Source organism: Lagopus muta, chromosome 9, assembly GCF_023343835.1.
Source record: "Lagopus muta isolate bLagMut1 chromosome 9, bLagMut1 primary, whole genome shotgun sequence".
NCBI lineage: Eukaryota > Metazoa > Chordata > Aves > Galliformes > Phasianidae > Lagopus > Lagopus muta.
This window is the reverse complement of record NC_064441.1, coordinates 20351144-20373853: the sequence shown is the minus strand read 5'-3', so window position 1 is coordinate 20373853 and position 22710 is coordinate 20351144. Positions and strand designations below refer to the sequence as shown.

Sequence of the window (22710 nt, the reverse complement as noted above, 5' to 3'; positions counted from 1 at the left end):
AACCTACTTAGTCCTACTACAGCCTTTGCTTAAATGCCCTCAGAAAAACAGAATGCTTTGTAAGTGCCTTGTGAGAACGCATCTGTCCATGCAATGGCCCAAGTTCCTCGTTTAACAAGCATTGCACTTTTTATAGAAGTCATCAAAACTATAAAACCTATTATTTTTGTCCGAAAGTGTTAGTCTAAAAAGTACAGTATTACTTTATAACCATTGATGGTAAACTCCTAGCACACGCGCATGTGCACAGACACACACTGTTGCCTAAACGTTTCCTAAAGATACTGATTACAAAGTGTATAAAATTAGTCATACATTGTCAGGATACAGTGAGAGATGAGCCACCCTATGACACCGACTATATCTAGTATCAATCACTAAACTGTACATGTTTATACAGCCTTATATTCACCAGTGACTTGTGAAACGTAAACTGCAAACACACAAAGCAGTTCAGTAACGCTGCTGCAAAACAGTCATTACTGACTCCAACTGACTCAAGCTGAAACCAGCCCTCCAGCAGAACGGCTCTTTCTCCTCGGCTGCTTGAGGAGAGCTCTATTGAAAACCTGCTCTTGAACTGAGTGAGCCGAAGCCTCCTGGCCCAGCTAGGATGACCCCAGGCGGTACCGTGACCAGCACTGCCAAGTGCACGGGCTTCCTCGCACGGGCACCTCCACGCCGTCCCCGAGCTCTGCCAGCACAGTGGTGTGGCTCAAATGTTTTGTTTTTAATCTTTGTTTTTCTTCAGGCAAATGCGGGCCCTGAGGCCGTTTGGTCCTGAGTGCACGTATCTGGGCACAACCAGCGCGGCGCGGGAGGAAGCAGCGGGCAAAGCTAGGGGTGGGTTTTGCATGTTTGGAGGTAGTCACTGCCCTTCGCCTTCGCTTTACACCCCAGTCTAGATTGGTATTGGTACTGCCGCGCTTCCTCCCTGCCTGCTCCCCCTCCTGCTGAGCTGCAAAAGCCAGATCCCCTTCCAAAGATCCATGCAGAGGAAGGAGCGGCTGGACCCGGGCAACGGATGACCCTCAGGAGCAACAGCTGCCCTCCCAGGAGATTTCAGAGCCGGACCTAACTCAGCAGATGCTCGGTGCATAGCCTGGAGAAGTTGGAGGCACTTTGTGCGTTCTCTTGCCTGCCATACCAACCCACTGGAAGAGTGGTACCAACAGCATTCGAGAAGGGTCACGCCAGCACTAGAAAAAAGCATGGACCACGCGGAAGGCCAGAGACAGAAAAAGCCTCTTGTCGCTGCGCTTCGCATAGTTCTTTGTAAGAAATAAGGACAACTTGGTTTTGCTGCTCACAGGCGTGCTGCACCAGCTCACCCTCTGTGCTTTGAAGGCCCCCAGCAAACATCCCGAGTGCTGAAAACATGCTGAGTGGCACATCCTCGTATGAGAAGTAGCGTTATGATGTAACCCAGACCAAGAAAAAGGCCTTTTTCCAGCTATAAAAGTCTTAAGATTTATCACTACCTTACGTGCAGACGTGGGAGATCTGATCAGGCTGAGAACACGTTAAAATTGCTCAGGCTGCTGCTGTTTCACCAATATGCAAGTCCCGTGGCCGCGCTCCCGTGAGGAATCCGAAATATCAAGTGCACTGGAAAAAAGGGATTGTCAGAAAAAAAACAGAAAATATAAAGACTACAAAAGCAACGTTACTGAGTGGGAACTGGACTGATCTGACACCAACTCGTCGGATCACACGGTGGTTTCTATAGTCTCAATCACTTCCATTTCACACTGCGAGGGTGACAAGAGCGGGCACTCATCTGGTTCCCAGCTGCTATCTGGGCTGTAGTCTTCTTCTGAGCTCAGCTCGGCCACCCCCTCCGTGTCCTCATCGCACGACTCCATGTAGTGAACCCCCACCGCATTGATCCCGGAGTCCTCAGAGCTGGAAGGGGACGAGCAGTGATCTGTTTTTGGTGTATTGCTCTCTTTTGTGATTAAGGCATTGCGAACAGAGACTTCCTCGGGCTTTGTCTTGTGGGGCACGGGGGGAGGCTGCCTCTGCACATAGCACATCTTCCCGTTGATGCATTTCACGCGGTAATTGTCAATGAAGAGGTCTGCGATGGTGCAGAACTGCGGGGAGTCGGGGGGCAGCGGGGGCTGGAAGACGGGAGCGAACTTGAGGAAGTGTTCGGTGAGCGAGACGGAGATCTGGATTGTGTTCGGAGACTCCCGAGGGCGGACGGGTATTTCGGTGCTGGGAAGCTGCTCCACGGGCGTCATGGGCTGGTAGACATATTTACCTGCGGGGAAGACAAAAAACAGCGTTTTAAGGACTTCTCTTTAAAGTTAGAAAGAAACTGGTAAGATGATGCTCGCCTCTGGCAGTCAGTAATAGCCAGCAGTTCCTTCAGCCAGCAGCTGCTCTGTTTTCAATGGCCTCAAGGTGTTGGTTAGCTCTCTCCTCTTACAGGCTCTCTGATGCTTAACGCTGCAGGTAACCGTGACTTCTCTCAGCCCAGTCACGCCTCTCTCCCTGTCCTTGCTTCTAAGACATCTGTAGGACATCTGGAGCTGGAAAATTGATGCCGGGGGTGCAACTGCATGGCTGAGAAGTGGGGCAGGCAGCAGTTCTGTCTGCATCCCTTTCTCGGGGAAAGAAACCTGAAGATGCTCAGCAGCCTTTCTTTTTCTAACACCAGATACAGAGCAATTCTACCACACATCTTTTGCACAATGATCTGCATTTCTATTATTGTTATTCTGCTTAACAGCGAGTCTCCCTGAGTGCAGTTCCATGTTCTTTTTTTTTCTGGGGGCTAAGCTGTATTTTTCTGTACTATAAAACAGAATTAACACGACTGCAGCTGGAATTTTAAGACAGAAAATAAGGGGATCCCCATACCATAGCAATGCCTTTGACACTTTGATTATCTAGTTAAGTAATAAGAAAAATAGGATTATGCTGTCTATGCGGAGCTGAACCAAGTGTGAACTGAAGAGCACAGCTGAAAATCTCTACTAGAAGAAATAAATGCGAGAGCAGAAAATCAGTACTTTGTTAGGAAAAACTGAGAAACCTGAGGCTGTGCCAAAGACTGGAAAACGCTGTGTTTTATTTGCATGAAGGCCCTGAAAAATTCATGTCTCCCCAGGGGGTTCACTCACTATGAAAGCACAAATTTCCAGAAGACTTGCGAGTAGTGGGACTCAGAAGTGTTTTGATGCAGGAGTTAGGATACTGCAAATACCTCTTTGCAAAGGCAGAAAAGGCATCAAAGTGATGAAGGACTGTTTTGATGCTTGAAACTCCCCAGGTAAGGAGCAGAAAGGCACCACAGGAATGGATCTGGCTGTGCTGTGCTGAGGAGCTGCAGCTTTCTGCCACACGTCTTTCTGGTCCAGGCTCAGAGGAAGCCTTTCTCCACTCAAATTGCCCATTCCTTCTGAAAATGAAAGCAACGATTGCTTCTGCTCAGATCAGAAACAGGAAGAAGGGCTCACTGCCCCTCTCCTCAGCTTGGGTGTCCTTCACAGGCACTGACTGCAATAAATTCTCAGCCAGCACAGCACTGGCCGTGGGATGGGCTAAGACATCCCAACTCTTGGCTGGAACAGCCTCTGGGGTGTTCATCTGCTTTGCCAGCCCCAACGAGCCAGGGCCCACACACATGCTGTGCTTTGCCTGCCAAGCCCTGGTACGTCACCAGGGGAAACATCAAGCACAGGAGAAGGCTCTTCCACCCCTGCTGTGCCTGGTGTACTGCAAGGAAAACAGCCTGTAAGAAAACAGGCTGCGCTCCCCAGCTGGGACTTCCCAACCTCCATTGTCCAAGGAAAGCACTGGGGAGCACTGGAGCGTGAGAGAGGCACAACATGAAGCTGGCAGATGCAGAGAGCAGGACCAGGGGAAGGAGCACCAGGCACACTGAGAAGGAAAAACACCCTGGTTGTGCAGCAGGAGAGAACAGCCACCAGGCAGCCTCAGGAAGCAGCGAGAATGCTGCAGGAAGTGGGCATGGGAAGAAAACATTTGGTGAACAGATCTGACCAGCTTCACTTGAATACCTCATCAAGCAGTTTTCTCCTAGGAGCTGGAACGATAATTGTCAGAGCTGCTGGAAAAGCTCAGTGAAAATAAAAATGCTGTTTTATTCCTCCTATGTGAGTGTAGCTGAACAGCAGTTAGGAAACGCACTGCCACGCACCCCACTTGACATCTAGTAACAAACCCAAGCCTAAACTTGCCGTGTCCTGGAGAAATGTAGTGCTACCATCAAATGCCTGCGCACTTTGACCACAGGCAGAGCAGAGCTCTTACTCCTGCACAGCACTCTGGAGCAGCAGCACGGCTATTTCTGCACTGGCAGCTGCTGAGGGATGTGGGCTTTGTTGCATTTTTCAATCCTTGCCCAGCACAGCTGCTCTGGGATGACTCTGCCCTACAGCCCAGCTAACAGCAGCCGCCTGCAGCTTCCTGTGGCGTGCTGTCTGCAGAAAGCCTTCCTGCACATCAGTAAGTGTTAAGCATGCTGCTGCCTTGCAAAGCAACACAATCAACTGATTAGCACGCTGCTAACTGGAATGGTGTCCCACAAAACCCAGCTCATGGAAGCTGGAATGTAGCCTAGATGTGATCAATATTCCCTTGTCTGAAACCACGGTGCTGTATTTATTGATATATCTGGGCCACTTCTGTGCAGGCTTCACAACCCTTCCATGGACAAGCAATGGTAAGACACCACTGAAAAAGCATTTCCCAGCTTCTATTTGAGGTGTCCAAGGAAGGTGTTGGGAAACATTTTAATGGAACAAAGAAAAAACGTACAAGACTATAATTTTCTACCTAACACAGCTGCCACATGCTGGCAAGGGCTGGGGGATGTTGGGAGAGCTGTAGGGGAACTGCCAGGTCATGGCTTGAACTGGTGATGGAGCACCTGGTGAAGGGTGCTCCATCAAGGCAAATTGTGTACACCTGTGGTCCTCAGGTGACTAGAAGGGCTGCAGGCAGGATGGAACACCCTGGGCTCATATAAGGGCCAACCACGGACAGGGAGGCATCTCTTGTTGAGCTGGGTTGCTTCCTGAGGAGGAGTAATGCATTGCCAGAGAGCCCCTCCAGCAGCTGAGTGAGTTCAGTGCTTCTTTCTGTATGTGGCTATTGGTCTACCTGTGAATATTTTGCCTGGTCTTGCTAAGAACACAATCAGAAGTGATTTTGCCTCTTCATGAGTAGAAAAGGAGGAAAAGCAGGATACTTAAGCTGTGGTAGATCACAGCACAGCTGTTAAAGAAAGCAAATATTCATCCGACCTTACTTCATAGAATCACAGAATAGCCTGAGCTGGAAGGGACCCACAAGGATGATGGAGTCCAACCCCTGGCTCCACGCAGCAGCACCCAACAATCAGACCCTGTGTCTGCGAGTGCTGTCCAGGTGCTTCTTCAGCTCTGGCAGCTTGGTGCCATGACCACCAAGTGCCCTGAGAACCACTTCCAGTGCCCAACCATCCTCTCAGTGAAGAATCTCTTCCTCGTTAACCTGGCCCTCCCCTGACCCAGTTCCATGCTGTCCTGGGAGCTGTAGCCGCCGTGATGCTTCTCCTCAGCTCCAGGCCCAGCAACCCAAGGGGCCTCAGTGTTCCTCAGATCCCTTCCCTTGCAGACCCCTCCCCATCTTTGCATCTTCTCTGGACACCATCTAATGGTTGTATGTCCTTTTTTGTTCTGCGGTGCCCAAGTCTGGATCTCTGCAAGGCCTTCACCCTTGATGGAGCCAACAGCCCTTCTCCATTTAGTACCATCAGCAGACTTGCTCAGAACAACTTGCAGCCCTACATCCAAGTCGTTCATGGAAACGTTAAGGAGAACTGGCCCAAAAATGGAGCCCTGCTAGTGAGCAGCCTGCAGCCTGGTGGAACCCTACTCATTACAACGCTTTGGGATCAACCCATGAGCCAATGACTCACACATCACTTTCTGTGTTTGCTTAGCAATTCGTCCAGAAGGATACAGTGAGGAAACAGCATCAAACCCCTTTCCCCTCCCCCCTCCCCCCCCCCCCAAAATAATATCAACTGGCTTCCGTTGGTCAAATACAGTTAGGTGGGTGGGTTGTTTGGTTTTCTTTCCCTTTAAGGGAGATGGTCAGATGAGACGATGAAGAAATTTGCTGCCTGGCTGTGTTAGGTACAGGATGTATATGCACCTCAAGTGTTTTCGCTCTTACTGTTTGTCATGGGAGCACTGCTGGTTAGGATTTTCTCTGACAAAATGGCATCTTAAATACAGCAGCTCCCATTCCAAGGTCCTGTTTACAGCCATAGTCTGTCCGCTTCAGAACAGCAAACTGATCGCACGTGCATGGAAAACGAGGTGCTGGCTATGTTCAAACTTCAGGTCTGCTTGCAGCCACACTGGTAAGCAAAGGCAAAGCGATGGCTGGAAGGGAAGGCTGGCAGCAGGGAGCAGAGTTTGTTCTGTTGCTGCAGCAGCATGGGGCAATTCGTCGTGTTTCAAAACCGACATGCTGGCACTAATTTCAGGGTAGAATCCAACAGAGGCTAGCCTACTGACAGAGGATTTCAGGCCCATTTGTGTGACCTTACATTGGCTACAAGCACTTCCTCAGGTTTCAAGGACAAGCACTGCCAGGGTAAGGCAGAAATCACCCAAGAGGGAAAAGGAAGTTTCCTATGCAAACTGACTTTCTGCATTTTTTGGGGGGGGTCTGTTACAGATTTCTTAGGTTTCAGTTAATTTTAGGGCAAAGTCTGTTTATTTTAGATTAAACTTCTGCTTTCTGAAGATGCTCAGTTAGCTCTCCAAGGGGTGCTGGTGCTCACAGCTGGACCTGTCAGGCTGAATCACGGACAAAGCTGCAGTAACAGCATCATTTATAACTTCTTACCCTACATAATGGACGGAAATGCATCAACCGTGATGAAGATGCTATGAAAAATTGATGCAGAAACTTAAAAATAAGACTGCCCACCCACTGCAGCTTGCATGATTGGCAGAGATGTCTTTTGAACAGAGAATTATCCAAATTCTCCCCAGTCCCCGCCTTCTTTTGTGATGCATTTTGGGCTGATAAAACTCCCCCTGAAATAAACAGAAACATTTCTGCTGACTTTAAGCAGCTGGCAGAAATCCCCAGAATAATGTTTTGAGCACCTATTCTGACACACTCCTTCTAGTCCTGTGGCATGTAATTTATTGCAGATTTATTTCCACTGAGTCAGTTGGAGAACTCTGGACTGAGCTCTGCTGATGGCTGCTCCTGTAAATTACATCGTTTTGCACAAATACAGATGCCAGACAGGCACTGCATCACAACTTGTTTCCTGGGTCGTTTGCTACATCTGCCTACACGGAAGATGGTATTTTGGTGAAGGAAAATTACAGCTTGTGCTGAACATGTTGGGTTCTGTCCAAAAAAAGCCCTTAAATATCAGAGTTTAGTGAGAAGTTTGGGAAGGCCTTCAATGCTGTACTGCCTGCTATCGAGTGAATGCTGCAGTTCCACCAACACAGCACAGTGCTGTGGGGAAGCAACACCTGCTTTGGGTCCTGAGTGCAGAACATGATGTGCATGAACTTCAGGCTCTGCCAGAACTGGTTTTCATGGTGAGTCTCAATCCACTGTGACAGCCATGTGTTAATGACCACTGTAATGAAGCACATGGCAGGCACACAGCGTGCCTGTTTGCCACCACTGCAAGCTTGTGCCACTGCCATTGCTTGTGCTTTCTGCTGCTCCGTGCTCACGCTGCATTGCTCTGCACAAACACTTCACCTCCTGGCCCAATGCTAATTGCACAGTGACAGCAGCCCAACTGAAAAGAATGATTGTTTCTCCATTTCTGAATTATTCAACTGCTGTGGAAGCCTAAAAACCAAATCCACTGAAGAATTAAGACACAAAAGCCCAGTCAACTGCGAAGCAACCGCTCCAGGCATGGCCAAGGAGGTAAGTCCTGGGCAGTGCTCCCTTCCCTGCTTGCTGACCTCCAGCCCAGGCTCTGTGGAGCTGAAGGCTCTGCTACAAGGGATAAAGCTGAAGCAAACCCATACCACTTGGGGAACATTCTATCCCCAGAAAGTAGGCCTGCTTCCATAAAAATTATATACGTAAAGTCTCTTTGCAGCACCAATTCCCAGAGCTACGTGGTACATTGGTTGGAGGGTGGATTATGGTGTCTCCTGCATGTGAAAAATAAATAAGGGCCCTTAGAAGTAAGCCATGAGGTCATCTCCCTCTGATTTTTTGCTAATTGAGCAGTCTGCATGCATCATCACTGAACAGACGCAGCAGTAATTTCCGTGGCTAATGCAAAATAACTTAACCATGAAATAAGCAGAGGTGCTGCTTAAATATTTTATTCCCCCCTTCTCTTTGTCCCAGCGTTCTTGTTTCCCCCTGACACTAACATGCCTGGCATGCAAAAGGAAAAATTAAGGAAATCCACCTTTGAGCAGCAAGGTTTCTCATAAAGCCACTGCTGTCACCCTCTCAAAATGACACCTCTAAGGATTTCTCTTAATAAACAACAATGGGTGCACTGCAATTCAGAAAGATGACAAAAGGTGGTTCTGGACCATAGGTGTCTAAGTCAGCAGTACATACAGCATAGCAAACATTTGTTTTTAACCATCTTTTAACCAGTACACACAAGCTTTTTTCATACGTGCGCTTTCTTTTGCAGCTGCCTGGGCAAAGATGTCTACATTTCCCCCTTCCTGCCTCAATCTGCCAGCTCACCTACTCTCCAAAAACCCACAGGGCTAACGAGGACCTGCCATCTGTATATTACTTAACTAATGAAAAACTGGCTCAGGTTAACCAGCGCAGCTCAGGACCTGCTGCCATGCCTTGGAGCCGGCTGAGCACTACAGCACCTGGCTGAGGTCTGCTGGAGGAGAATGGACTCTGATCACAAACATCTCAGTGCCTTGGATGTGTGCATGATTCTGCTTGGCTCTGCACCCTCATAATGGTCCCAGCAATGTTCGGTTGCAAAGGCAGCAGGGAATCCTGCTTCTGCAACACAGGGCTCTGCTGGTGCTACGCTGGGCCTTGCCAAAGACATCAGCTGACGTGGGAAAGAAGTCAGCCCTGCTACAAAGAGCATCAGTGTATGAGATTCTTGTTGCATACCACACAGCTCTGAAGGCGTGAAGGGCAAGCAGGCGTTCCAAAGGCAAGTGTCAAGGGAGAAATTGGAGTGGAGGATTTCAATGTTAGTGCAAGGAGAGCTCACACCCCTGCATGTGGGGAAAGCCCTGGAGATCATCAGCCTTTCAGATCCTGGCCTTTCTCTTAGCAAAAGATGGAGAACTGAGATGAAACACTGCTTCCCAGCCCTGAAGCTGCCACAGGGACATCGACTGCCTCCCTCCTTCCTTCTCTGTCTACTTACATGCACAGCTTGGGACAAAAAAACCTCTGCAAACCATGATCAGCCTCACCATAAACATTCACCAAGGACTGTAATAGTTCCAAATTACACTTTGCTTAGAGCACAGTTAATAGCTTTTTCAAAGAGATGAGAACAAATGGAAGGGAGAACCTAGAGTATGTTTACAGATGTCGCATGAAAAAACACTGCTAACCCAGTTTCCGTTTCCTTCTATTAGATGAACAGCTGGTGGGTTGTACCTCACAGAACAGAGGAGTGCACTGGGAGTGTGAGACATGGAACGAGCCACCAGGAGAGGAGAAAATTATTTCAGGACAGCGAGGCACTGCCAGATCTACAGTACGAGCCCAAGCAGAGCTGAGCTGTGCTACTGGGGGCTGCAATGAAGCGTAACTAAAATGCTTGTCAACGTTGAAAGATCCTCATATGTAAAGGTATGGAATGCTTGAACAAAAGTGATACTTCTGCTCTGCACTTTTTCCAAGCGAACTGAGAAAGCAGAGATTGTTCAGATAGATTTCTAATGGGGAGAAGGCAGAGCTCACAACGCTTCCAGATGGAAGGTACAGTGGGGGATCACAACATATAGGGGCCAGCTCTGCAAAGCTCTGACCCCAACCCTGGAGCTCAGGCAGTAGGATGCACCGCCAGGAGCAAGCAGCCTCTTCTTACACCTGCACCACAGCACTGTGTGATCTGCCCCATTCCCAACCTCACCCAGGCACAGAAAAGAACCAGCCTAGCGCTGCTGCTTCACAGTGGCTCCCCAGCAGAGATTCTGTACAGTTGCCAATTCCCTTCTCACATGAAGGAGAGGTGTTCCCTCTGATTGCTGTATGGTGAGAGACAGCTGTGACAGCCCTTGACTTGACGAGCTGTAAGCTTTTCACAGAAATCCAAGAAAGGGGAAAAATAAGAAGGCTTTTTTTCTTCCTCGTAATATGTATTTTGATGCCCTTTTGTCTTGATTTGTTTTAAATACAAAAAAAAGGATCGTGGTTTTACATGCTGTGAGCGTTTCAGGGTTCTCTTCACGCTTTCACTCAATAGCAGGTTAACTCTTCAATGCAAACAGAGCCTGGAGCTTCCTTCTACCATTGCTGCTCCTTCATTTCTTACATGGATTTACCAGACTTAAAGAAATAGCAACACTGGATTTGGAAGTGTTTCAGGCAGCCGTAAGCCCTCTTAAAGGAGCCATATCCCCGTGAGGATGGCAGCTGTGCAGCGGCCATCACTATCTGAACTCTGATCCCAACATCCAACAAGCCTTTGCAAAGCTGCCCTGCAAAGAGGAGCAGCCTCTTTTTGCACGTCTCTGAGAAATTCTATCCCCCAACTGCCGCTCGATATTTGTTAAATTCAGTACAGAAAATAGCAAGAAATGGCTTAGCGTTACATGTTTATTTTACAAAACCATCCCTGTGCACCATCTGCTCGAGATTCAGCATCCCATCATTTTCATGCAGACGGTGTGCTGATATGGTAACAGAGCAGGATAACCACAGCTCAGCTTCAAACGCTACCTCCAAAGAACGGAGGCATTTCCTGCTGCAGAGAAATACAGGCAGTGCAGACAAGCTACTGCCTTCCAGGTGCACAGCACAGTCTGCAGATGGTGCTCCCACGGGCGCCTCGATGAGATGGCAATGTTTTCCTGCGAATCCTTCAACAAGCAGAGCAGCTCAGTGGTCCTTGAAGGGCAAGTTCTCCCCAAAGGACCACGCAGGACTCTGCGCCCATAGGAGGGAACGGATGGCTGAGGCAGGGGGCTGCTTTCACAGCTTGGAACAGCTGCATCTCGATGGCTACAGCCTGCTGACAGGAGGAACAAGGGCATATGTGATGTGTGGCACTGGTGCCACCACCTTCCTGGTGTCAGGCTACAGGGTCTCCTGCTGACACATCATCTGTGCTGAGGCCTTGCAGATCTGAGCCGGACAAACACATTCTTCATTTTCACTGATGGGAAAAGTGTCCTCATCACCAGTATAGGCCATCCTTCTAACCTCGTTCCGTTGTTTCTTCTAGTGCTTATCTAGACCTGTTTCCACTTGTACTTCATTCAATCTCATCTTTGTATTTCTGTTACAAAGCTCTACAAAACCCATTCTGGAGAATCTGAAGGGCTGCTCTTCCTGCACACACCCCAAATAGGTCACCACTCAGAGCTGCTGCATGCAGGTGTTGGTGTCAGCCCTCCTCAGAGGAGCCTGGGATCCAGCAACGCTCTACAAGAAAATATGAAAACCCAAGTGACTCCAGGGGGGGAGGAGGAGGAGGAGGAGGAATGCCACCGTGTCACACAGCGCTGCTGCAGAAGGGCTCAGAGCAGCTGGGTGGGAGCAAGCTCAGCACTCACTGCTGCAGCATGGTAAGGGAATGCTAGCGGAGGGGTGAGAGCATCACCCTGGGCTTCACACCAAAGGCAGATCCCACAGAGAGCACCAGCTGGGAATGCTGAGGGCCGGTGGCACAGGGCAGGAGGAGCAGAGAACAAGGTGCCTTCTTTTGTCTGCCCAACAGCTTCATGCCAGTGGACTGTGGGAAGGTGGCAAGAAACACAGCTCTGTATCAGCAAAGGCACTGAAATCCACACCGTGCCACACAACAAGAAGAATGAAGCAGCTGAAATGGCTGCAGGTGTGATGTGTGAAGCAGAAGGAGGGAAGACAGCAGGGTTTGCACTGACTGGGCATAGAAGGGAAATGTTTCAGGGTTGGGTGTGGGTGCTCAGGTAAAGCAGCAGCTCTGGCAGCACGCATGTGGGCTCTCAAGCTCTGCAGCCATCAGTGAGAACAGGAATACAAACGTAAGCTCTTGTTAAAAGTGTTTTACAACATAGGTTATATATAAATTCCAACTGTTACGTTGCCTAAATTAAAGTATGAGTATATTAAAAACAAGGTGCAGTTGCCAAGCAATCAGATTTCACTTTCCCAGTCGGTCTCTGACTTCCAACTACGTGAATATACCAAACTATTGGCAAAAACATCTCTAAACTGCACCAACTGCACTTTCTAAATTCCGTGATCAGTCTCTATATAAAAATTGCTTATTGGAACAATCAGTCCTCATGAAAGCACATTTTGTATCTTAAGGACAGATAATCACAGAGGTGATGGAATAAAAACCACAACACACTGAAGCATATAAAAAATATACAGACAAAATGAGGCTAGATGGAAACCAATGTACTGTCCATCAGCTCCTTACATCACTACAGGCTTATGCCATCCACCAACAGCTGAGCCCACGCTGCCATAACCACCAATTTGGAACATTTTAGAATGTTTGTGAGTAAAGCACTTCATTTTTTCGCCCTTCACTGAAACAACAGTTCCTGGTATAGACCTACCAATGTGCAGAACTCCGTCGACAAAGCTTGAAGTGACTCACAAGTGCAAGGCAGCTTCAGGTAAACTGAGAGGCATTACATAAAACACCTCAAGATGTCCATTCTGTGCTGGTTCCAACAACGTGAGCAGTGACAAAACGTGCTTGTGTTGTGCCAGGGAACCTGAGGCCCTATGCCAGGCTGCTGAAGCTCTCCTCAGTGCTCCCAGCAAACCCAGGCACACGGTCAGACCTGCAGGGTGCGAAGCAGGAAGGTGACAACCTCGTGACTCAGTTTGCAATAGGGCAATGGAAGGGTATGACCATGGGCTGCAGTGAAGGCGTGTGAAACAACCATCAGTACCCAGGAGAGCAAAGACAAGAGCAGGAGAGCAAAGTCAGAAGGCACAGGAATGGTAACACTTTTGCATTTGGGCACTTGAAGTAAATACGCTTCAGAATCGAGCAGGAAAATCGATTTTCTCACTGGCAGAGTTCAGGAAGGAAGCCATGCATTTGCAGGGACACTGCAACCCACACACATTTAGTCTCTGAGCTGTTACTGTGCAGTGAAAAAAGTGCGTGCGGCCTTTTCCTGGAACAAAGACCCAAGAGCACAAGCAGAGGCTCAGCTTTTCTCACCAGCCCTGCTGGGAACACCCTGAGTTCACAGCCACGCCAGCTGATGGGACACAGTGATGATAAACCTTCCCCTTTGAGGTGCTTGCTTATGCTGCACAACAGCCACCGCCCCCTGGTTTCAGGCTGGTCCTCAGCAGGCTTCATGCAAGCAGCAACTGAACCCTTTGCACACTTACAGCAGAGAGCTGCCATTTATCCACAGCTCTCAGAGGCTCTCAAGCATCATTTTTTGTGAACCACACTGGGATGGACGCATTACGAAACACAGCTTCGTTGTCATGCAGGGCAAAGCAGGAGGTCCTGCCTGGGGGAAAGTGTGCAGGGATACAAGGCCCCTTTCTCCCAGGGCTTCTGGAGAAAGAAATGCAGTGATTCCTATTCAGTCCTGTATGAGGCACTGAAGAATTAGCCCTGCAAGATGCGCTCAGAGCAAGTAACTTAAATTCAAAGCTCTTCTTGTGGTCTGTTCCTGCTAGGTGGTTTTGTTAATAATAATAAGGAAGGAACAGGCATGCCTCTAGGCACAGCTCTGCACTGGGGCAAGGAATAAAGAATGAATGGCAGCAGATTCTTTCAGAGGCACTGGTGTTTCTACACGGCTTGATGAAATCTACACATCTGCGTTCTCTTTCGAGACACAGCCTTAGCAGTCTATCCAAACCATGACTTGGGGATTGTAACTAAAGCCAAAGCAACGCAATTCAGGCCCAGCAATGTGAGCCCATGCAACTGCAGGTAGCTGTTTACCCCTAGAGTTACACGTCAGAGTATTTTAAGCTGACATTCTTTCCTTCGTTGTGTACAGCTTAGTGAAATGAAGCAAGAGTATCACAGGTCTTTCAAATACAGGTGAAGAGAAGATCTTGCACAGCCACAGGCACCAAATCCTCATTAAAAGTGTTTTCCATTACCAGCTGACAAATCCACCTTTGGGCGAGCGTAGCCTGGTGCTCAGCCTAATGCCTTGCTCACGCACAAGCATTTTGTCCAGATCCACAGACTTAAACTGGATGAACGTTTAAATCCTTCTCTCAGCAAACACGAAAGAAAAATGCTTATTTCCTCTCGGATTTGCAATCGTTCTCCCACCAAAGCAAGGCATTTTGCAGAGAACACCCAGCCCCGGAGTTTGTAGCCCAACCACTCCACCCCGACTCAGGGATTTCCACCAAGACAAGAGTACGAGCTCTTTGAGTACCCCAAACACAGTCTCATAAATTAAAACACAAGCAGTCACAGCTCCCTTTCCACATTTATCCAACAAAGCAGTCCTCAGGATGCAGTGGTGATTGTGCTGAAAAATATTTTTTTTGTAGCTGAGAATTTGCTCTATCAAATAGCATTTCTGTGCTCTTCGTATCTGCTGACATACATCAGGCACTGTTATCCTATCGCCTCTTTGCTCCTTCTTGGATGTGGCAAAATGTCTCAGGGCCATCAAAACCACTGCCAAGGAAACCCATGAAAACAAAAACCCTTTTGGAAGTTGCAATGGACACAACTCTACAGAGCACCCAGGTCTGCAGCTGCCTCCATAACATGGAGAGACCAAGAGAAGCTGTCTGGCAGGCAGACCCAAATTCCCTTTCAACTCCCAAGCACTGCAACAGTGCACTTAAATACCTTCAATAAACACTTCAGCTCGCTTACCAGCGCTCTGTTACAGGAAACAAAAGCTGCCTTGCTGATTCCCTGCTTATGGCTCTCGCTGGTGGACTGGGTGGGCTGGGGTCTGAACAATTACATGGGCTCCAATGATTGTTGGAGCCCCTGCTGACAGCTTCAGGCACTCCAGACATGGGAGAGATAACATAGAGACAGGACTTGGGTGCACAAAGCAGCCTGCCTGCTGCTCACACTGCTATGGAGCAGGGGAATACCAGCACCTGACACGCAGGGCTGAGATGTGCACGCTGCCAGGGGAGAGGTAGGAGATGCTGTGTGACACACAGAGCCACTGCTGTCACCATGGAGGGCTGTAATTGAGGCTGGCCTTGACAGAGAGCTGTCAACAGTTTTGTGAGACAGAAAATTAATGTTTTTATCTAAAAACGCTGTAAAATAGAAACACTGGTATTTCAAGCAGTGAAGAATGTAAGAAGCAAATACGGGCACGGAGTACACCCAGGTGCAGTGAATGCACTGATGTGCTCTGCTCCACGGCAGCAGCTGCAGGAGGCTGATAAGCACCGCTCACTGCCCAAGCAGTGCAGGAGACCATGCGGCCCCAAAGGCACGGCTGGCTTGTCCTGCCCTGGGGAATACAGACACCCACACAGCAGGCACTGAGGAAGCAATGCAGCTCTGAAAGCAAGGAGAAACCCTCCCCTGCCTGTCACCGCCTGGCAGGAAACGTCAGCGTGCTCCGATTCTTTGTCCCCAGAACACGTGCCAAGATCTGACAGGTCCTTCTTCCCAAAACCACACAGGAAACATATGCCCTTCTCGGCGTGTCACACACTGCAGAAGCCCATTTTCTCCTTTTGGCTGAGGAGCAGCAGGGTTTCTTGCCAAGGCTGCCCGACCTCGTGCAGAAGGCGGCAGGTCAGGAGCTAAGCTGAGGGCTAACAGTGCCACAGTTACGTGCTGCACACCGGGGAGCAGGAAGCTATTCCAGGGCACACTGCACATCTCATACACCACTCAGCAACATGTGAGGGGGAGCGGAGTGTAACATTTATTTGCTGCATCAGTTTTTCACTGTAAGATGTGCACGAGGTTTTAGGAAACTAAAGATCTGCTTTTTGGGTGCTGAACCCGGGCAAGAAAGTGACTGCTCATCTGCATTGCTCTTTCTGTGATTTATTATCTCTTGACACAACTGCTGAGCAGCGAGCACTGTGAAATTGTTACCCACAACGTCCTGTTGACAAGTACAACACAGCGTACTGAGAGCTGTTGAACACACTGCAAAATACTCAGATAAAGAATGAACAGTTGCAAGGGTTGCAAGAGAATTCCCTATTTTTGCACTGCCCAGGAGTGAAGCCAGTGCTGTACTCACACCAAGTGTGAGGCTTTCTCCAGTGAGGTTAACCTTTAGGAAGGGAAATAAGAAATCACAGCCAAAGCACAGCAGCCAGGGAAGATGCAACCCCACACAACTGACCCCTGACAGAAGCAGGTAGCACTGAACACACAGTGTGGGATAACAGCAGCAGCACAAAGCAACCTGCAGTGGAAATCCCAAGGCAAGGGAAGGCAGAAAAGCCCCTTGCTGCACACCCACCTCATTGTGTGCTCTTACACTGGAAAAAGTCGATCTGAGAGATTCAAGCCTCTCAACCTGCATCTAAAGAACAGCATGGCATAACAGGGATGGAGAGCAAGTGAACAGGAGGCTGTCACCCTGGCATGGGCTGAAGGGGCAGAGTATGAGTAAGGCTGATTCTGACCTGAAATAAACCGCCAGGCTCAAACCAAGAGTCATACAGGTACAACACTTGGGGTTCCTGGAGATGGTCAGATACACGGAGCAGCCCGTTATCTCACTCACCAGCTGTCATGGCCATTTTATGGGCAGAGAAACATCGGAGGTAAAGAGAAAGCTTAAAGAACTGCTTGCTTCGGAGCCAAACACAATCGGCTTTGGGGAATTCAGACTAGGCTCTTTCTCAATTATTACTTCCATAGCCAAGTGGCCCTGCAGTGCTAAATTGCTTCTGTCACTGAAGTAAGCAGATGTGATCCTGAATACACATGAGGAGACAATCTACTGATCCTGGCGGAGGTGAGCTCTTGTCATTTTTCAGTGTAAGTGCACTTGTGCACTTTAACGGAGCTGACATTCTCCAGCACCTTGGACGCCAATGGAAAATAACACTTCAAGGGCCATTTTAATTGACATAGTGCTTCCTGTACCTCAACGCAGCTCTTAAGAGTCGCAGCAAAGCACTTGCAAGAACCCTCTGAGGATTCCTAAGGCAGTATTACAGCGCTGCGTTTATGGAAGATAACTTCCGATACTGCTTAATTGCATCTCTGACCTCTATATAATTCTCCATTATAGCGCTCATTCTTACCCCTTTTAAGTCCAACTCCAGTCAATCTGCAAGAGCAAGATACAAAGAGATGCTCGGCTCTGGAATTTGCATTAGGAAATAAGGAGCGAGAAGGCAGCACTCTTCTTCCTAGCTCTCAAATTAAACAGGAAAATGAGGTATGTGACTTCTTTCATCGAAAACTACAGTTCTGTGGGACAAACGCATTTCAAAGTTTCCTCAGTTGTACAGAGAGAAATTAAGAAAAAAGTTGGTACTTCTTACAAAAGTTACGATCATTTTTAATTCTTATGGCTGCCGGAGGGAGATGAAGGGTTGGGTGGCATCTCAAGAAAAGGTCCTCCCAGGAGGGAATCAGCTCTGTGTCGCTCAGGAGACACATCAGTCTAAGCCCTCCTGAAGGCCTTCAATGGACGTGATTCCTCACCTTTTTATTCTGCTCCCTCACTTCATTTTTCTTCCTACGTAAACAGTGTTTTCTAACACCCAAACCTGAAGTTCTCCTTGCCACAGGTAAGTGACAGCTGGTGATCTTCCAAGAGCACAGCTTTCTTTTCTAGGCTTCACAAAGCTCATCTCCCCTCCCTCGCTCTGTTCTTTCACAGCCCAACTACTTTGCTTCTGTAAACCTTTTCTGCACTGATCACCATGGCCTCCTACAGAACATCCCCACTTCTGCAGCCTTCTGGCAGCGGCAACGCTCCAAACTAAACCCATCAGCCTGGTTTCATCATTACTGAGCTGGAGAGACTAATTAAATTGCATGCTTGCAGTGCTCCAGCTAATGCATCCCCAGTGAAGTGAAGGCTTGGGTTCTGTTTTTGGATTTTCTACCACAAAGGCCTCCTGCTGATGACGCATATTGAGCCCGTGATCCATCTTAATCCCCAGATCCCTCACTGCACTGTCACTCCTCCATGCTCCAGCTCTGCACCTGGCTCTCCCTTCTCAGGACCATCCCCAGCAGATAGCACGCAGCATCTCCAGCTTGCGAACAGCATTTTGAGCTCAGATCCCATCCTCCGGAGTGCTTACAAGCACCAAGAACCAAAGCCACAGAGATTGTGGAAAAGAAGAACACGTCTGGGTCACAACTTGAGGGCCACTGTCTCACAGGCGCAATGTCACTACCAAGGCATGGCATCCCTGTGCAACAGGTAACCGTGTCACCCCGCCACAGTGCCTGTTGTCACCATGTGCTGCTCACATCAAAGCACTGGCAGAAAACAGTTGTTTCAAACTGGGCCCTAAATTAGGGTGAGATTCTAAAGCGTGCAATGAATTAGAAGAGAAGCTCCCATCCAAATAAGAAGCATCCTTTTAGGCAGACCCTTCTCCCCATTAAGCCAAATCTGGGATCCACGTTTCCAGCTCCAAAGGGAGATGCTGACAGAAGGAGAGCAGGATGCCAGGAGCCAAGGGACACCTCCAGCACCTCCAGCCCTTGCAGAGCTTCACCCCAAAGCCGCTCGCTGGGCTCAAAGCACTGCAGACCCGGCTACGAGCCCTGGGCCCCATTTCCCACCTCCTGCAGCCACGCTGCTGGCCGAGCCGCTCCTCGAGGGGAGCAGCGATTAATTATTCATCACCCCGTGCCCGGCCAGCCCCAGCCTCCATGATCACACACATCTGGAGGACAGACATTAAAGTTGTCCGGCTGCTTTTCCACACAGTTGGCCCGCCACTGGATGTCGGAGCAGCGGCAGCCCGCCCTACCTCACGCAAGTCGCATATTCCTGCAAAACAGCAGCAGACTCACGGAGGATGCCGTGCGAATCTCATCCTCCCACCCCAAGGACGACCTCACGAGGAAGAAGCGCGGTGCAGAGGCAGCCGCCAGAGCCGCGAGCGGCTCTCCCCCCGCGCCCCGCACCGCTGCAGGAGCCGAACCCGCAGCGCCCGCCGCGAGGCTCCCACCGCTCCGCCCCGCAGCCCTCAGCCCGCGGCACCCGGGACGGGACGGGACGGGGCGGCGGCCGCCGCGCAGCGCTGAGCCCCTACGACCGTCCGGACCGCCGGGACCGCGCGCTCGCTCACTCACAGTGGCACCATCCCAGGTGGCAGCACCAGTGCAGGCGGAAGCAGCGGCCGTGGCTGTGCGTGGCGCAGAGCGAGAGCCCGTCGCACGGCTGGAAGTCGGGTCTGCCCGCGCAGCTGCGGGCCAGCGCCTGAGCCTCGTCCAGCTTCTCGCTCTTGGCCGCCGCCGCCCCGCTCATGGCGCCGCCGCTCCGCCCGCAGCCCCCGCGCCGCAGCGGCCAGGAGGAGGAGGAGGAGGAGGAGATGAGGAGGAGGAGGAAAAGGCGCCGAGCCGCAGCGGGGACCGCCCGCCCGCCCAGCGCCGCGGGGGGCAGCGCCGCGGGCAAGGCCCGGCCGCCCGCCCCGACGGCTCCGCCCCGCCCCGCCCCGGCTCCGGAGCGCGGTCGCCGCCGTTCCCCCGCAGCCTTTGGGCGCCGCCCGGCGCTCCCGAGGGCCGAAAGCGGCGGTCCGGCGCGCGGCACGGATGTCCTCGTGCGGGGCGGGGGCTCGGCGGATGGCGGGACTCGGCCGCGCTGAGGTGCTGCGGTGCCGGCAGCCCGCACGTGGGGAGCTGCGAGCGGCCCCGACCGCAGCACCGCAACCGGCGGTGGCCCCGGAGCGTGTCCGGAGAAAGGCGAGGAAGCTGGGGAGGGTCGGGCCGAGCGAGCTGGGGTGGATCGGGCTGCAGAAAAGCAGGATCGGGGCAGACCTCGTCGCTCTCTGCAACTCTTTGAGAGGGGGTTGTGGCGAGGTGGGACTCGGCCTCTGCTCCCGGGTGACAGCGGTGGGACGAGAGGTTGTGGTATAATTTTGGTTAATAACCAAATGTGGAAGTGCATTGTTATTTTCCAACATGCACAACTTTAGATCGAAATTAAAGCTGGTGGCTGTGCTGTTTGGCTTCATAAGAGCAGTGATGCTCTGGCTTCCCTGTCAAGCTGGAAATTAAATAGTGCTTTTATTGCCCCTCTGGTCTGTCCGAGGAGAGCTGAAGTCAGCCTTCTGCTAGAATAGGAAGCCCCCATTTCCCTCATCTTTGTGCAATACCCACCAGCTCTTCGTCAAACAATACTCACCTGCTTTCTCCGAAATAACCCCACACTTCCTCAGGGGTCTGTCCTTGGGGTAGGTCCCAGAGGTGTCCCAGAGCTGTGCCTCCCCATGCTGTGTTGAAAACCAGGATCGTGGCTCATACCTGCAGAGCAGAGACACTGAGACTTTGAAGCAGCTGTGATGATGGCCCCTGATGGGTAGTGCTGACCACAGCCCTCTCCTCCCGCCCTGCTGTTCTCCCAACAAGTCACATAACGTTTCTGCTGCTGTCCCTTTAGAGCTGTCTGTGATTGCTGGGGCCAAACTGGAGCTGGCTGAGGGTGGCAGGGAGGTTCACAGCATCAAACTCAGCCTGACCGTGCAGGAGGTGGGTGCCCAGCTGCTCTGAGCCTTCCTAAGCGTCATTGGTTCTGAGGGGGCTGTGTGGGCCAGTTGGATTTAAATGCCTCCAGGGTTAATGGCAGTGGAAACGGAGCTGTCTGAATGGCCTATCAAGGCTTGGCAGCCTTTGTTTTGCCAAAATCTCACTGAATTCAGTGAACATTCAGGAAATTGCACAGCTGTTTGCAAACAGAAGAAAAACTGACTGCAGAATCAGGTATTTCTTTGACACTGTCCTGCTGGTTTATAAAGAACATCCTAAAAATTCCTGTTCCCTGGAGCTTGCCAGCAGCAAACAGGAAATGCAACTCAGCTCCCATGAGACCCAGGCTGCAAGGAGAACTGCCTGCGCTGCTGCTGGCACCAAGCCTTCTCATCTCAGCTCCAGAGCTGCTCTCACACCCAGCTTGGCCTGCAAGACTGTTTTCTGTTAGAAAGAAATGCAACCAGAGAAGGTGAACTATGTGATCCAGAAATGAGAGTGTGTCTGGCAAGGCTGGAGTGCCCAGTTCATTTTGAACACATGCTGCTGTGCATGCCACAGGGCAGGGAGCTCTCTGCCTCCCTTTGAAGGCCCTGTGCTGCAGGGGATGCTGATCAAAGCTAAAGCAATTCTCTCCTTTGCTGCACTCCCATTCTTTACTGTTTTGCAAAATGCCTGTGGCTGAACAGTTAATGGAGGCATCTGCTGTACTGGTAGAGTTCACTGGCTTAATTAAAGACATCTAACAATTCTCCAGCTGCATGTGAGAGAATGGGGTACTTGGAGGGCTGAGACAGAATATCCTCAACAGTTCTGTGCAATAAGTGTGGGATCTGCAGCCAGCAATCACATGAAGGAGAGCCCAAAGGTGAGGGATGGATTAGAGCTGGCTCACAGTGTGGGTATCAGTGCTGGATACCTGCAGTCTCAGCTCACGCTGATCTGGGTCAGATGTGTGACAAGCAAGCAGAGCCTGGGACACTCCTGTACTCACCGATACTCATCAGCAACAACAGTTTTACCTGGAAAACATTTTCAATAGGTATTTTCTCACTGAGTGAAAATAGTCAGGTAGTTTAAAAAGACAGCAGGGAAAATGAACCCCATCCCAAGGGGTTGAAGCTCAGCCTGTGGTGCTGGCGCTCTGGCTGTGCTTCCCTCTGGACTCTCCATGCTCTCACCCTCCTGCAGAGGAGCAGCAGAGGACCCAGGACTCCCACGTGCTCCTGCCGACTGCAGGATCCTGGTGCCTGCCCTCAGAGCCACAGCTGTACCCAGAGCACTGGCAGTTTCACTGTGCTGGCTGGAACATGGCAATCAATGCTGCGCTGCTTTGGTCAATAGGAATGTGCAAATTAACTTGTTGGTAGAGTCATTATTAGTGAGAACGGCCTCTGTTCTCAGTACTTTCCTTGAGGGGAGATGAGAAGGGGGCTGGGCATGTCAGATGTACAAATGGGCTGTAGGTGAGACGTTTTCGGCCACAAACTTGATGTCGGAGGGGCTTGTTACCCAGAAACTACCATCTCTCAGGCAGACAAAGGACATGCCCACCCCTCCTCACCCCACTCCCTCTGCATGCCCCTCTCCAACCCATCTCCGGTACGGGTGAACCCCATGGCAGGAGGCCCAGGAGAGGGCACAGCACGGCGTGTCCAGAGCAGTCCTGCTGAGTGCCGTGACAGCCGCCAGCAGCAGCAGTGCTGTTGTGTAACACGTCACGCGGAGCCCTGCTCGCATGGGGAAGCGGCGCTTCACCTTTGAGCAAATGCTGGTTTGCACTCAGCTGTGACATGCAAGTGATGGGGGGAGAACTGCAGCAGTTTTGTTGGTCCTGGAAGAAAATCCTCCCTTGAACAAGGAAATAGGTTCTGGCTTTTGGAGGTTTTCATGACCCCAGTTCTGCACTC

General features: G+C 50.5%; 1 protein-coding gene across 1 annotated transcript; it reads right to left on the bottom strand.

The window, feature by feature from the left end:
* Positions 1–3: 3 nt before the first annotated feature.
* On the bottom strand, positions 4–19667 carry C9H3orf70 (chromosome 9 C3orf70 homolog). The gene is made up of 2 exons (XM_048954789.1): positions 19409–19667; positions 4–2266 (listed from the first exon to the last, which is right to left on the bottom strand). The coding sequence occupies exons 1-2, from the start codon at positions 19581–19583 to the stop codon at positions 1710–1712; spliced, it is 732 nt and encodes a 243-aa protein (XP_048810746.1). The 5' UTR covers positions 19584–19667; the 3' UTR covers positions 4–1709.
* Between the last annotated feature and the right edge of the window lie 3043 nt (positions 19668–22710).